The 12,676-nt window shown below is 44.5% G+C and overlaps 1 protein-coding gene across 8 annotated transcripts in view; it reads left to right on the forward strand.

The window, feature by feature from the left end:
- Window positions 1-12,676, forward strand: part of SERAC1 (serine active site containing 1) — a 2,030,253-nt gene that overhangs the window by 1,532,417 nt on the left and 485,160 nt on the right. For all 8 annotated transcript variants that reach the window (XM_069769365.1, XM_069769370.1, XM_069769372.1 and 5 more), the window contains one exon: window positions 9,755-9,852. In XM_069769365.1, the coding sequence (XP_069625466.1) occupies window positions 9,755-9,852 (98 nt within the window). The remainder of the gene's footprint in view (window positions 1-9,754; window positions 9,853-12,676) is intronic.

Consider the following 12,676-nt stretch of genomic DNA (forward strand, 5'->3'; position numbering starts at 1 on the left):
GGGTTAATGTGGTAGTTGGCTGTAGGCGTTCGGCACCCCTACACAAGCGAAAGCTCGTCCACAGAGTGCAGTCGCACGACCACTCCATCCGCAGCTGCCAGTGTTGCACACGAGGTCTCCCATTATTGAACAGCTAGTGGTAAGCGTCAGCAGGCTGTGTTAGAAATGAAGTGTTTGGGCGACAACAGACACACCACAGAAGTACTGGCCGAGTACTTGCAGCAACAAAATCAGTCATGGCTGGGCAGTGTACATCTTGAGGCAGGCAAGGTAGTCAGTGATAACGGAAGGAATTTTATGGCTGCCATAGCCCTTTCAGAACTTAAACACATACCTTGCCTGACTCACACCTTGAACCTGGTGGGGAAGTGCTTCCTCAAAAATGATCCGGAGTTACCAGCCCTGCTCCTGAAGGTGCGAAGACTTTGCTCGCACATCCGCCGGTCGCCCGTACACTCCAGCCGTATGCTGAACCATCAGCGATTGCTGAATCTTCCCCAGCACCGCCTAATAATCGACGTTGCAACAAGGTGGAACTCCACACTGCACATGGTTCAGAGGCTGTGCGAACAGAGGTGTGCTGTAATTAATTTGTGGGAGGATACACATACACGGGCAGGCACTTGGATGGCAGACATGGAGTTGTCTGGTGTGCAGTGGTCGAAGCTACAAGACCTCTGTCAAGTCCTTCAGTGTTTTGAGGAATGCACACAGCTGGTATGTGCAGACGATGCCATCATAAGCATGAGCATCCCACTAATGCGTCGGCTGATGCAAAGTTTGACGCACATTAAGGAGCTGGCGTCTGCAGCCGAGGAGGAGGGAAGCCTTGATGACAGTCAGCCATTGTCTGCTCAGGGAACTCTCCTGGACAAGGTGGCAGATGAAGAGGAGGAAGAGGATGATGGGGATGAATATTTATGGGTGGAGGATGCTTCTCAGGGGGCAATAGAAACTGGTTGCATTGCAAGGTCAGGTACAGGGTTTTTGCGGGACACAAGTGATGTTGATTTGCAAGAAAGTGCTCCTCAACCCAGCACAAGCATTGAATTGACACCTGGAACACTGGCCCACATGGCTGAGTATGCCTTGTGTATCCTAAAAAGGGACCCCCGCATTATCAAAATGATGACCGATGACGATTACTGGTTGGCCTGCCTCCTGGATCCACGATATAAAGGAAAATTACAAAATATCATGCCACATGAGAACCTTGAGCAAATATTGGCTACCAAACAAGCAACTCTTGTAGACCGTTTGGTTCAGGCATTCCCAGCACACAGCGGCGGTGATGGTTCTCACACGAGCCGTAGGGGGCAACATGGCAGAGGTGTTAGAGGTGCACAAATCCAAAGTGGCGTTGGACAGAGGGGTTTTATCACCAGGTTGTGGAGTGATTTCGCAATGACCGCAGACACGACAGGTACTGCTGCATCGATTCAAAGGGACAGGAGACAGCATTTGTCAAGTATGGTTACGAACTACTTTTCCTCCCTTATCGATGTTCTCCCTCACAGGTCATTCCCCTTTGATTACTGGGCATCTAAAGTAGACAGCTGGCCGGAATTGGCAGAATATGCATTACAGGATCTCGCTTGCCCTGCTGCTAGTATGCTATCAGAAAGAGTCTGCAGTGCTGCTGGTTCAATACTGACCGAAAAAAGGACACGTCTGGCTACCCAGAATGCTGATGATCTAACCTTCATTAAAATGAACCAATCATGGATTTCAAATTATTTTGCCCCACCTTCCCCTGCTGACACGTAGCTTGCCTGAAAAATGTCTTGCTTTTGGCCTCTTCTTACTGACTTCTCCAATTCCTCCATTTGCAGCTGCTGAATGTCCACCATAGGCCTTTTTTATACATCCCTAAATGGGCTGACTCCCCCCACAGGGCCGTGGTTACCACCTGGCGCAAGGTAGGTGGGCCCACTCTTGGGCGACGGCACTGGCACAGGGTCCCTCATAGTGCCATGAAGTGTCTCTGACGGTGGTGGTGCACAACCAACATCAGACACACCGTCGTAATATGAGGGGTCCTGTGCCAGTACCGCCGCCCATGAGAGAGTGTTCGAACAGTGCTCTACCACTTGCAATACTTACCTCTACCTGCTCCACCACTGTGTAGTCTGTGCTGTTAAATCCTTCAATGGCACTGCCAATACAAATTTGTTGAAATTATAGATGATATTTAAAATATACAGAAGCCCTGGCATCCATTTAGACCAGTTAATACTTTGCGTCTACTACCACTGACTGCTACTCAGCAGAGAAGCCCACTTTTTTGGCAGACCTTTAGCCCACTTTATTATTTGGGCCTACTAACTTAGTCTGCTACTTATTACAATTTTCTGACACTGAGCAAAGCAATGACGCCTGTTTATTTATGAACAATTTTTTGGCAGACATTTAGCCCACTATATTATTTGGGCCTACTAACTGTGTCTGCCACTCATTACAGTTTTCCTCCACTGAACAAAGCAATGCCGCCTGTTTAGTCCTGTTACCAATTTTGAACAGCATTTAGCCTACTTTATTATTTGGGCCTATATCTGTGTTTCCTCCTCATCCTGCCCATTGCCCAGCCACTGCTATATGATTCTGCTGGTACATTGACCCAGACCACTACATTCCCCTTGCACTTTACACAGCCACAATCTGACCCTGCTGAAAGTCAGGTTCACCTTCTTTCATACTATACCACCTTACACAGGGACAAAGAGGAAGGTTCAGATGCAAGTGAAGGTTCCTTCATCAGGTGAGGGGGCATACTCGTTGGCGACGTCAATGGCACAGAGCCCCTCATAGTACGCAAAAGTGTCTCTGCCAGTGGGAGGCGCCACCTGCCATCAAGCACACCGCTGTACTATGAGGGGCCCTGTGCCAGTGCCAACGAGTGGCCCCCCCCCCCCCCCGCTTGCTCAGGATCACAGCACTTGCAAAGTTGAAATACTTACCTCTCCCTGCTCCACCGCCGTGACGTATTCCGCGTTTCCTGGGCCCACGAAAATCTTGAGCCAGCCCTACCCCCCCCCCCCCCCACAACTTTAGCCAAATGACCCCCAGTTTTCAATGCCTAACTATTATTATAAATATATATTATATTATTATAAATTAAGATTGACAAGCTTAAGTAATAAGAATTGATGTTTTTGGCATTAAAATGGGCACTGTAGGTGTTTTCCTGTCCTCCACTCACTGCCGACTTTGATTCCAATTTGACTTGCATTGGGTTTCGTGTTTCAGTCGGCCCCCGACTTTTTGCAATAATCGGACGATTTTACTTGACCCGACTTTTGACAAAGTCGAGTTTTGCGAATTCCGACTCGATCCGAAAAAAGTAAAAGTCGCTCAACTCTAGTGACTACATAAAAGTCAGTGTCCCCCATCTGGCCTTATACTTCACTTGTTAGGCTCTGTTCATATCTGCGTTCTTCATTTTTATTTTTGTGCTCCATTGTCAGAGCAAAACAATAAAAAAGTACAGCACTAGATCTGTCTAATGACAGACACCAACGCATTCCGTTGTCTACAATGTTGCCTGTTAAGTTTCTGTGACTACTGCAGTCATCTTGGTATTGAACAAATTAGTGCAACATGCATGATCTGCAACAAAGGACCCTTTCATTTTCTAATTGCTCCTGGGCATTTAAAAATAAAATCAAACTTAAAGCAACTGTGCAAATTGTCTTAAGGTACCGTCACACTAAGCGATGCTGCAGCGATATAGACAACGATGTCGATCGCTGCAGCGTCGCTGTTTGGTCGCTGGAGAGCTGTCACACAGACAGCTCTCCAGTGACCAACGATGCCGAAGTCCCCGGGTAACCAGGATAAACATCGGGTTACTAAGCGCAGGGCCGCGCTTAGTAACCCGATGTTTACCCTGGTTACCATTGTAAATGTAAAAAAACAAACTGTACATACTTACATTCCCGGTGTCTGGTCACGTCCCTCGCCTTCAGCTTCCCACACTGACTGAGCGCCGGCCGGAAAGCACAGCGGTGACGTCACTGCTGCACAGCGTGCTTTTATGGCCGGCCGGCGCTCACCAGTCAGTGCGGGAAACTGAAGGCGAGAGACGTGACCAGACACCGGGAATGTAAGTGTGTAGTGTTTGTTTTTTTACATTTACAATGGTAACCAGGGTAAACATCGGGTTATTAAGCGCGGCCCTGCGCTTAGTAACCCGATATTTACCCTGGTTACCAGTGAAGACATCGCTGGATCGGCGTCACACATGCCGATTCAGCGATGTCAGCGGGAGATCAGCGACAAAATAAAGTTCTGATCTTTCCCCAGCGACCAACGATCTCCCAGCAGGGGCCTGATCGTTGGTCGCTGTCACACATAACGATATTGTTAACGATATCGTTGCTACGTCACAAAAAGCAATGATATCGTTAACAATATCGTTATGTGTGATGGTACCTTTACTTCAAGAGAACCTTGTGCAGCATTGTGCTTCCATCTATCTGGCCTCATTTACATAGTAACATAGTAACATACTGTAGTTATTAAGGCCGAAAAAAGACATTTGTCCATCCAGTTCAGCCTATATTCCATCATAATAAATCCCCAGATCTACGTCCTTCTACAGAACCTAATAATTGTATAATACAATATTGTTCTGCTCCAGGAAGACATCCAGGCCTCTCTTGAACCCCTCGACTGAGTTCGCCATCACCACCTCCTCAGGCAAGCAATTCCAGATTCTCACTGCCCTAACAGTAAAGAATCCTCTTCTATGTTGGTGGCAAAACCTTCTCTCCTCCAGACGAAAAAGAATTCCCCCTTGTGCCCGTCACCTTCCTTGGTATAAACAGATCCTCAGCGAGATATTTGTATTGTCCCCTTATATACTTATACATGGTTATTAGATCGCCCCTCAGTCGTCTTTTTTCTAGACTAAATAATCCTAATTTCGCTAATCTATCTGGGTATTGTAGTTCTCCCATCCCCTTTATTAATTTTGTTGCCCTCCTTTGTACTCTCTCTAGTTCCATTATATCCTTCCTGAGCACCGGTGCCCAAAACTGGACACAGTACTCCATGTGCGGTCTAACTAGGGATTTGTACAGAGGCAGTATAATGCTCTCATCATATGTATCCAGACCTCGCTTAATGCACCCCATGATCCTGTTTGCCTTGGCAGCTGCTGCCTGGCACTGACTGCTCCAGGTAAGTTTATCATTAACTAGGATCCCCAAGTCCTTCTCCCTGTCAGATTTACCCAGTGGTTTCCCGTTCAGTGTGTAATGGTGATATTGATTCCTTCTTCCCATGTGTATAACCTTACATTTATCATTGTTAAACCTCATCTGCCACCTTTCAGCCCAAGTTTCCAACTTATCCAGATCCATCCGTAGCAGAATACTATCTTCTCTTGTATTAACTGCTTTACATAGTTATGTATCATCTGCAAATATCGATATTTTACTGTGTAAACCTTCTACCAGATCATTAATGAATATGTTGAAGAGAACAGGTCCCAATACCGACCCCTGCGGTACCCCACTTGTCACAGCGACCCAGTTAGAGACTATACCATTTATAACCACCCTCTGCTTTCTATCACTAAGCCAGTTACTAACCCATTTACACACATTTTCCCCCAGACCAAGCATTCTCATTTTGTGTACCAACCTCTTGTGCGGCACGGTATCAAACGCTTTGGAAAAATCGAGATATACCACGTCCAATGACTCACCGTGGTCCAGCCTATAGCTTACCTCTTCATAAAAACTTATTAGATTGGTTTGACAGAAGCAATTTCTCATAAACCCATGCTGATATGGAGTTAAACAGTTATTCTCATTGAGATGATCCAGAATAACATCCCTCAGAAACCCTTCAAATATTTTACCAACAATAGAGGTTAGACTTACTGGCCTATAATTTCCAGGTTTACTTTTAGAGCCCTTTTTGAATATTGGCACCACATTTGCTATGCGCCAGTCCTGCGGAACAGACCCCGTCGCTATAGAGTCCCTAAAAATAAGAAATAATGGTTTATCTATTACATTACTTAGTTCTCTTAGTACTCGTGGGTGTATGCCATCTGGACCCGGAGATTTATCTATTTTAATCTTATTTAGCCGGTTTCGCACCTCTTCTTGGGTTAGATTGGTGACCCTTAATATAGGGTTTTCATTGTTTCTTGGGATTTCACCTAGCATTTCATTTTCCACCGTGAATACCGTGGAGAAGAAGGTGTTTAATATGTTAGCTTTTTCCTCGTCATCTACAACCATTCTTTCCTCACTATTTTTTAAGGGGCCTACATTTTCAGTTTTTATTCTTTTACTATTGATATAGTTGAAGAACAGTTTGGGATTAGTTTTACTCTCCTTAGCAATGTGCTTCTCTGTTTCCTTTTTGGCAGCTTTAATTAGTTTTTTAGATAAAGTATTTTTCTCCCTATAGTTTTTTAGAGCTTCAATGGTGCCATCCTGCTTTAGTAGTGCAAATGCTTTCTTTTTACTGTTAATTGCCTGTCTTACTTCTTTGTTTAGCCACATTGGGTTTTTCCTATTTCTAGTCCTTTTATTCCCACAAGGTATAAACCGCTTACAGTGCCTATTTAGGATGTTCTTAAACATTTCCCATTTATTATCTGTATTCTTATTTCTGAGGATATTGTCCCAGTCTACCAGATTAAGGGCATCTCTAATGCTGCTTTCACACATCAGGTTTTTGGTTTCAGGCACAATCCGGCAGGTTCAGGCACAATTTGGATCAGTTTTTTTCTTACGCCTGATCCGTTTTTTCCCCATAGAGTTGTATTACTGCCAGATTGTGCCTGAAGGACATGCGTTTCATCCGTTTTGTGCCGGATCCGTCCCTTCAGGCTTTTTTGCTGGACACAAAAAACGTCTCCTGCAACGTTTTTTGTGTTCGGCGAAAAAGCCTGAAGGGACGTTTCCGGCAATAAACACATGGAACTGATGTGTGAAAGAGCATTTCCGGCGAGCGACTCCGTTTTTAACACACTGAGCATGCCCAGAAGCTTTGTTTTTGATTCTAGGCATGGAGAAATATCTTTGTCTCTCTCTCTCTCTCTCTCTCTCTCTCCTCAAAAACCATGCCCAGGAACTCAAAAAACATGCACAGTACATAGAGCCGGATCCAGCTAAAAAACGGATCCGGTACATCAGTTTGCATCCGTTTTTTCACTATATACACCGGATCCGTTTTTTAGCAAATTTGCCGGATTGTGCCTGAAACCAAAAACCTGATGTGTGAAAGTAGCCTAAGCTGGTCAAACTTTGCCTTCCTAAAGTTCAGTGTTTTTGTGACTCCCTGACAAGTCCCCCTAGTGAAAGACAGGTGAAACTGTACAATATTGTGGTCGCTATTTCCTAGATGCCCGACCACCTGCAGATTTGTTATTCTGTCAGGTCTATTAGATAGTATTAGGTCTAAAAGTGCTGCTCCTCTGGTTGGATTCTGCACCAATTGTGAAAGATAATTTTTCTTGGTTATTAGCAGAAACCTTTTGCCTTTATGGGTTTCACATGTTTCTGTTTCCCAGTTAATATCCGGGTAGTTAAAGTCCCCCATAACCAGGACCTCATTACGGGTTGCAGCTTCATCTATCTGCTTTAGAATTAGACTTTCCATGATTTCTGTTATATCCCCTTCGCTAATATCCTCCCTTAAAGTGGACTTTAGACAAGACTCTACATAGAGACAAACCCCTCCTCCTCTCCGATTTTTATGATCCTTTCTAAACAGACTGTAACCCTGTAAGTTAACTGCCCAGTCATAGCTTTCATCTAACCATGTCTCGGTTATTCCCACTATGTCAAAGTTACCTGTAGATATTTCTGCTTCTAGTTCTTCCATCTTGTTTGTCAGGCTTCTAGCGTTTGCGAGCATGCAGTTTAGAGGATTTTGTTTAGAGGATTTCTACCCTCTAGTAGGAAAAAGAGGTAGAGATAGTGATGTAGAAAAAGATTGCAGGGTGTCGTGGTCTGTATGAAGTTTTTGTCTGGTGCTTCTGGGGTTAATGCTGGTGGTCTCCCTCTGGCTTTGGGAGAGCTTTAAATAGCCTCTCTTGGGCTTTGCCTGTTTGTCAGTGATACTCCTGCCCTCACCTAAGTTAGTTGACCCTTGAGTGCTTGTGCCTTGTGCATGCTTTCGTGTGACTCACCCCTGTTTCTGACCCGGTCTGTTCCCCCATCTTGCTCTTGTCTGCTGATTATGTACCTTTAGTTGTTTGCCTGGTATTGACTCCTGCTTCATCTTGTGACTGCCCATTTTGACTGTTCCCCTGGTACCTCCGTCGCTCTCCCAGTTCCTGACTCTGCTTTGAACTGACCATTCTCTTGTCTCTCTTTCTGATTCCCCACTGACCTTCCGGCACCAACTTCGGTTTGCCTGACCTCTCCTCAGCCCTCCTGGTCCCCGCTGCTCTCCCATATCTCTTCCGGGAGCACACTGGGTGGCTCTGCCCCTGACCCTACCTCAGCGGTCACGTGTCGCAGGTCCTGCACGCTGGCAGTCTTGCCCGTTCCGGCAAACCCTCCATGCACTGAGAACCAGGTAACCTAGTACCCAGGTTGGACATGTGTACTGATCTGTTCTGTGAATCAGTCACGGTGTTCCTGATGCAGGGATTTAGCAATAAAGGGAACATTTTGATATTGTGGCTCAATTTCTCAGTATCCTGTTTAATCCTAAAACTTCAGCACAGCTTTCTCACCTGTAAGGCTACGTTCACATTAGCGTTATGCTAGTTTGCGTCGGGTTTGCGTCGGGCGACGCATGCGTCATGCGCCCCTATATTTAACATGGGGGACGCATTCGTTTTTGTTTGTTGCGTTGTGCGACGCATGCGTCTTTTTTGCCGCAAACATCGGACCAAGAAAACGCAACAAGTTGCATTTTTCTTGCGTCCAAATTTCGGCAAAAAACGTCGCATGCGTCGCAAAACGCAGCGTTTTTGCGTGCGTTTTGGTGCGTTTTTGCGTGCGTTGCGTCGCCGACGCAGCGGCGCACAACGCTAATGTGAATGTAGCCTAAACGGTATTAGACCAGAGACTAAATTAAATATGATAAATAGATTAAATATGGCATTGTTTAAATTTGAAGTGTTATTCCCATGTTCTTAAGTGGATGTTGTAAAATAGTTCTTGTCAATACAAGGTTTTTTAAATTACTGTTCATTAAAAATGTTATGTGTTCTTGCTTTCTTGCTTTGTTCTTGTCCCCTGCTAGACAGCAACACATGGGCAGGGCTTATGCTTATAAATTCTTTTTTGTTGAGCTTGTAAGCACTGTTTTGAATTTGACAGGTGTCGTGGGAGAATGCGGTTACCTTCTAATCCAGCCTGCTTTAGCGTAGGAGTTTCAAGCTAGACAGCAGCAGTGGCAGGTCTCCGATGAAACAAACTGTTCACAAAGCAAAAGAAATGTGTTAATATCTCAAGAAAGGATGCGAATTTCAGTTAACAGTAAATTGCTAAAGTTTTTGTTTTTACAAGAACTATTTGAAAATCCATCTATAAATATGTGAATAAATGTTAATTAATACGATATTCACAAACTTTCAGTCATGAGTAGAATTCGGGTCTGTATGGGTTTTCAGCTTCTGGGTGTGATATATTTAAAACTCTCACAATTCATATACATTAATTGAATAAGAGAGGATCTTAGTAAATTGCATATATTTTCATTATGCTACAATTACAGTTTATTTGCATATTTTTAAAATACATGTAATGCTAAAGAATGTTTATATATCCCACAGGAAATCTATGGCTTACAGAAGTTCTGAACTCCTTAATAAACTGAAGATGGCAGGTGTTGGAAAACGGCCAATAATATGGGTGTCACATAGTATGGGAGGTCAGTATATATACACATTTATTACATACCTTCTTTAATATGTAGTTTTACACTGTGTAAAGCAGCTCATAAAATGTAACTGTTGGATTATAACAAATTACAAGTGTGCACCACCGCTTCCACTTAATGTCAGTGCTTAAAGCTGCATATGCTGATGCTCTTCGTTGCCCACATGTGTAATGTACTGTAATTACTGAAATAAATGATTATATGCACTAAATGCAGTTGTAGTGAGTATAGGCTGAAGAGCGCCTGCCTGTCAATATGAATTGTACCTATATGGATGGAGTTTGGAGCCTTCTGTAATAAATAGCGGTCTGTGGCATGATCGATGAGAATGTAGTGGATCATCCACCTTGGATACATGCTGTGCTAGAGTGCCATACAGTGTTGGCAGTATTCCGGACAGTAACGCTTGCTAAGACATCTATTTGAAAAAGAAAAGACCTGGAGGGAGACCTACTGGTTAGAAACATGTAGGATAATCAGCACTCTTCTTTTTTGCCGTGAACAGAGCCAGTTAGGCTGGTTTCACATTGGCGTTTTGGCGTAAAAAACGCAAAAAAACGCATGGTGAAAAAACGTGTAAACGCTGCGTTTTTTTGACGCATGCGTTTTTGCTTGTGGTGAAAAAAACGCGGCGTTTTACCGCGTTTACATGCGTTTTTTCATGCGTTTGCGTTTATTAAACGCATGCAGAAAAATGTGTGACAACTGCCAATCATCAAAATAAAGTAAAAAACCCACTATAAACAGAAATAGTTAGGGTTAGGGTTAGGGTTAGGGGTAGGGTTAGGGGTAGGGTTAGGGGTAGGGATCATAACCCTAACCCTAAAGGGATCCTACCCCTAACCCTAACCCTAAGGGATCCTAACCCTAACCCTAACCCTACCCCTAACCCTAACCCTAAGAGATCCTAACCCTAACCCTACCCCTAACCCTACCCCTAACCCTAACCATAAGGGATCCTAACCCTAACCCTACCCCTAACCCTAACCCTAACCCTAACCCTACCCCTAACCCTAACCATAAAGGGATTAGGGTTAGGGTTAGGATCCCTTAGGGTTAGGGGTAGGTTTAGGGTTAGGGGTAGGGTTAGGGGTAGGGTTAGGGGTAGGGTTAGGTTCCCTTTATCACCTTTATGCTGGGGGGTGGCATATCAGTGTGTTTTCTGGTTTTTTAATAAAAAAACACATGCGTTTTTTACCGCAAAAAACGCATGCACCAAAAAACGCATGCGTCCCCATTGACTCCAATGTATTTTTTGACCAAAAAAAACGCATGAAAACGCATGCGTTTTTTTTTGGTCAAAAAAACGCTTCTAAAAATACTACAAGTAGCATTTCTGAAAATGAACGCATGCAGTAAAAAAACGCATGCGTCAAAAAACGCGACCAAACGCGTGCACAAAAAAACGCATGCGTTTTCAATGTTAAAGATAGGAAAAAAAAACGCATGCGTTTTTTTGAAAAAAAACGCTGCAGACAAAAACGCAAGTGTGAAACCACCCTTATATCATGTGTGCCTAGGGCGGCAGTTTTCTAACGTCATCCATATACAGACAATTCAAATTGACAGGTTGGCACTCCTCCACTTATTGATATTTATATTCATAACAGGTGCATTTAGCACATATCATCGTCAGAATATAACATTGTTGTCAGCATAGTTGTATACATATTACTTTTTAGAAAGCACTGTCACAGTATGTTAGGCCTAGCGGAACGCATCAAATAATTAGAAAGGTATAAGGTGCGTTTGCAGCCTGGGGTCCACCGTGCAGAGATGGAACCTGCTGCTGAGTAATGACGGACTATGTGGCATAATAATGTGGATACACACACGGGTTAGCTTCACCCGGTATGAAGGAAGCGAACCCTGTTGCTTCACAGGACAACAGTACCGCACAAAGAGCGCAAGCAAAGAGTCACAGAACTCTGTCCCAAGACTCAGGGAAAGAGTTCCTCTAGACCTCTTGTGCTCGACACTAGGGTTGAGCGAAACGGATCGTTCATTTTGAAAAGTCGCCGACTTTTGCCACAGTTAGGTTTCATGAAACCCGACCCGATCCCTGTGTGGGGTCGGCAATGCGGTACGCGACTTTCACGCCAAAGTCGCGTTTCAATGACGCGAAAAGCGCCATTTCTCAGCCAATGAAGGTGGACGCAGAGTGTGGGCAGCGTGATGACATAGGTCCTGGTCCCCTCCATCTTAGAGAAGGGCATTGCAGTGATTGGCTTGCTGTTTGCGGCGTCACAGGGGCTATAAACTGGCGTTCCCGCCGACCGCCATGTTACTGCTGCTGATCTGAGCATAGGGAGAGGTTGCTGCCGCTTCGTCAGAAGCAGAGATAGCGTTAGGCAGGGTCCATTAACCCCCAAACCGCTTGTGCTGTAGCGATTTCCACTGTCCAACACCACCTTTTGTTTGCATGGACAGTGGAAGCTACATTTTTTTCCTCAGCGCTGTAGCTCATTGGGCTGCCCTAGAAGGCTCACTGATAGCTGCATTGCTGTGTGTACGCCGCTGTGCAAACCAACTGCTTTTTTCAAAGCACAAATCCTGTTGTTCCTTCCTTTCTGCACAGCTATCTTGTTTGTTTGTCCACACTTTTGATGTAATTTGTGCAGCAGTCCACTCCTTGTTATTGCTGCCTGCCATACCTGGCTGAGATTACTGCAGGGAGATAGTAATTGTAGGACAGTCCCTGTTTTTTTTTTTTTTTTTTTTAAATTGTCCCTGAAAAAAAATAAATAGTGGGAGATTAATCTTGGCATTTGTGCTTGAGTGCTAGTCGTGTGTGCCATCTCTCTACAATTGTGGG

This window comes from Ranitomeya imitator, chromosome 5 (genome assembly GCF_032444005.1).
Source record: "Ranitomeya imitator isolate aRanImi1 chromosome 5, aRanImi1.pri, whole genome shotgun sequence".
Lineage (NCBI taxonomy): Eukaryota > Metazoa > Chordata > Amphibia > Anura > Dendrobatidae > Ranitomeya > Ranitomeya imitator.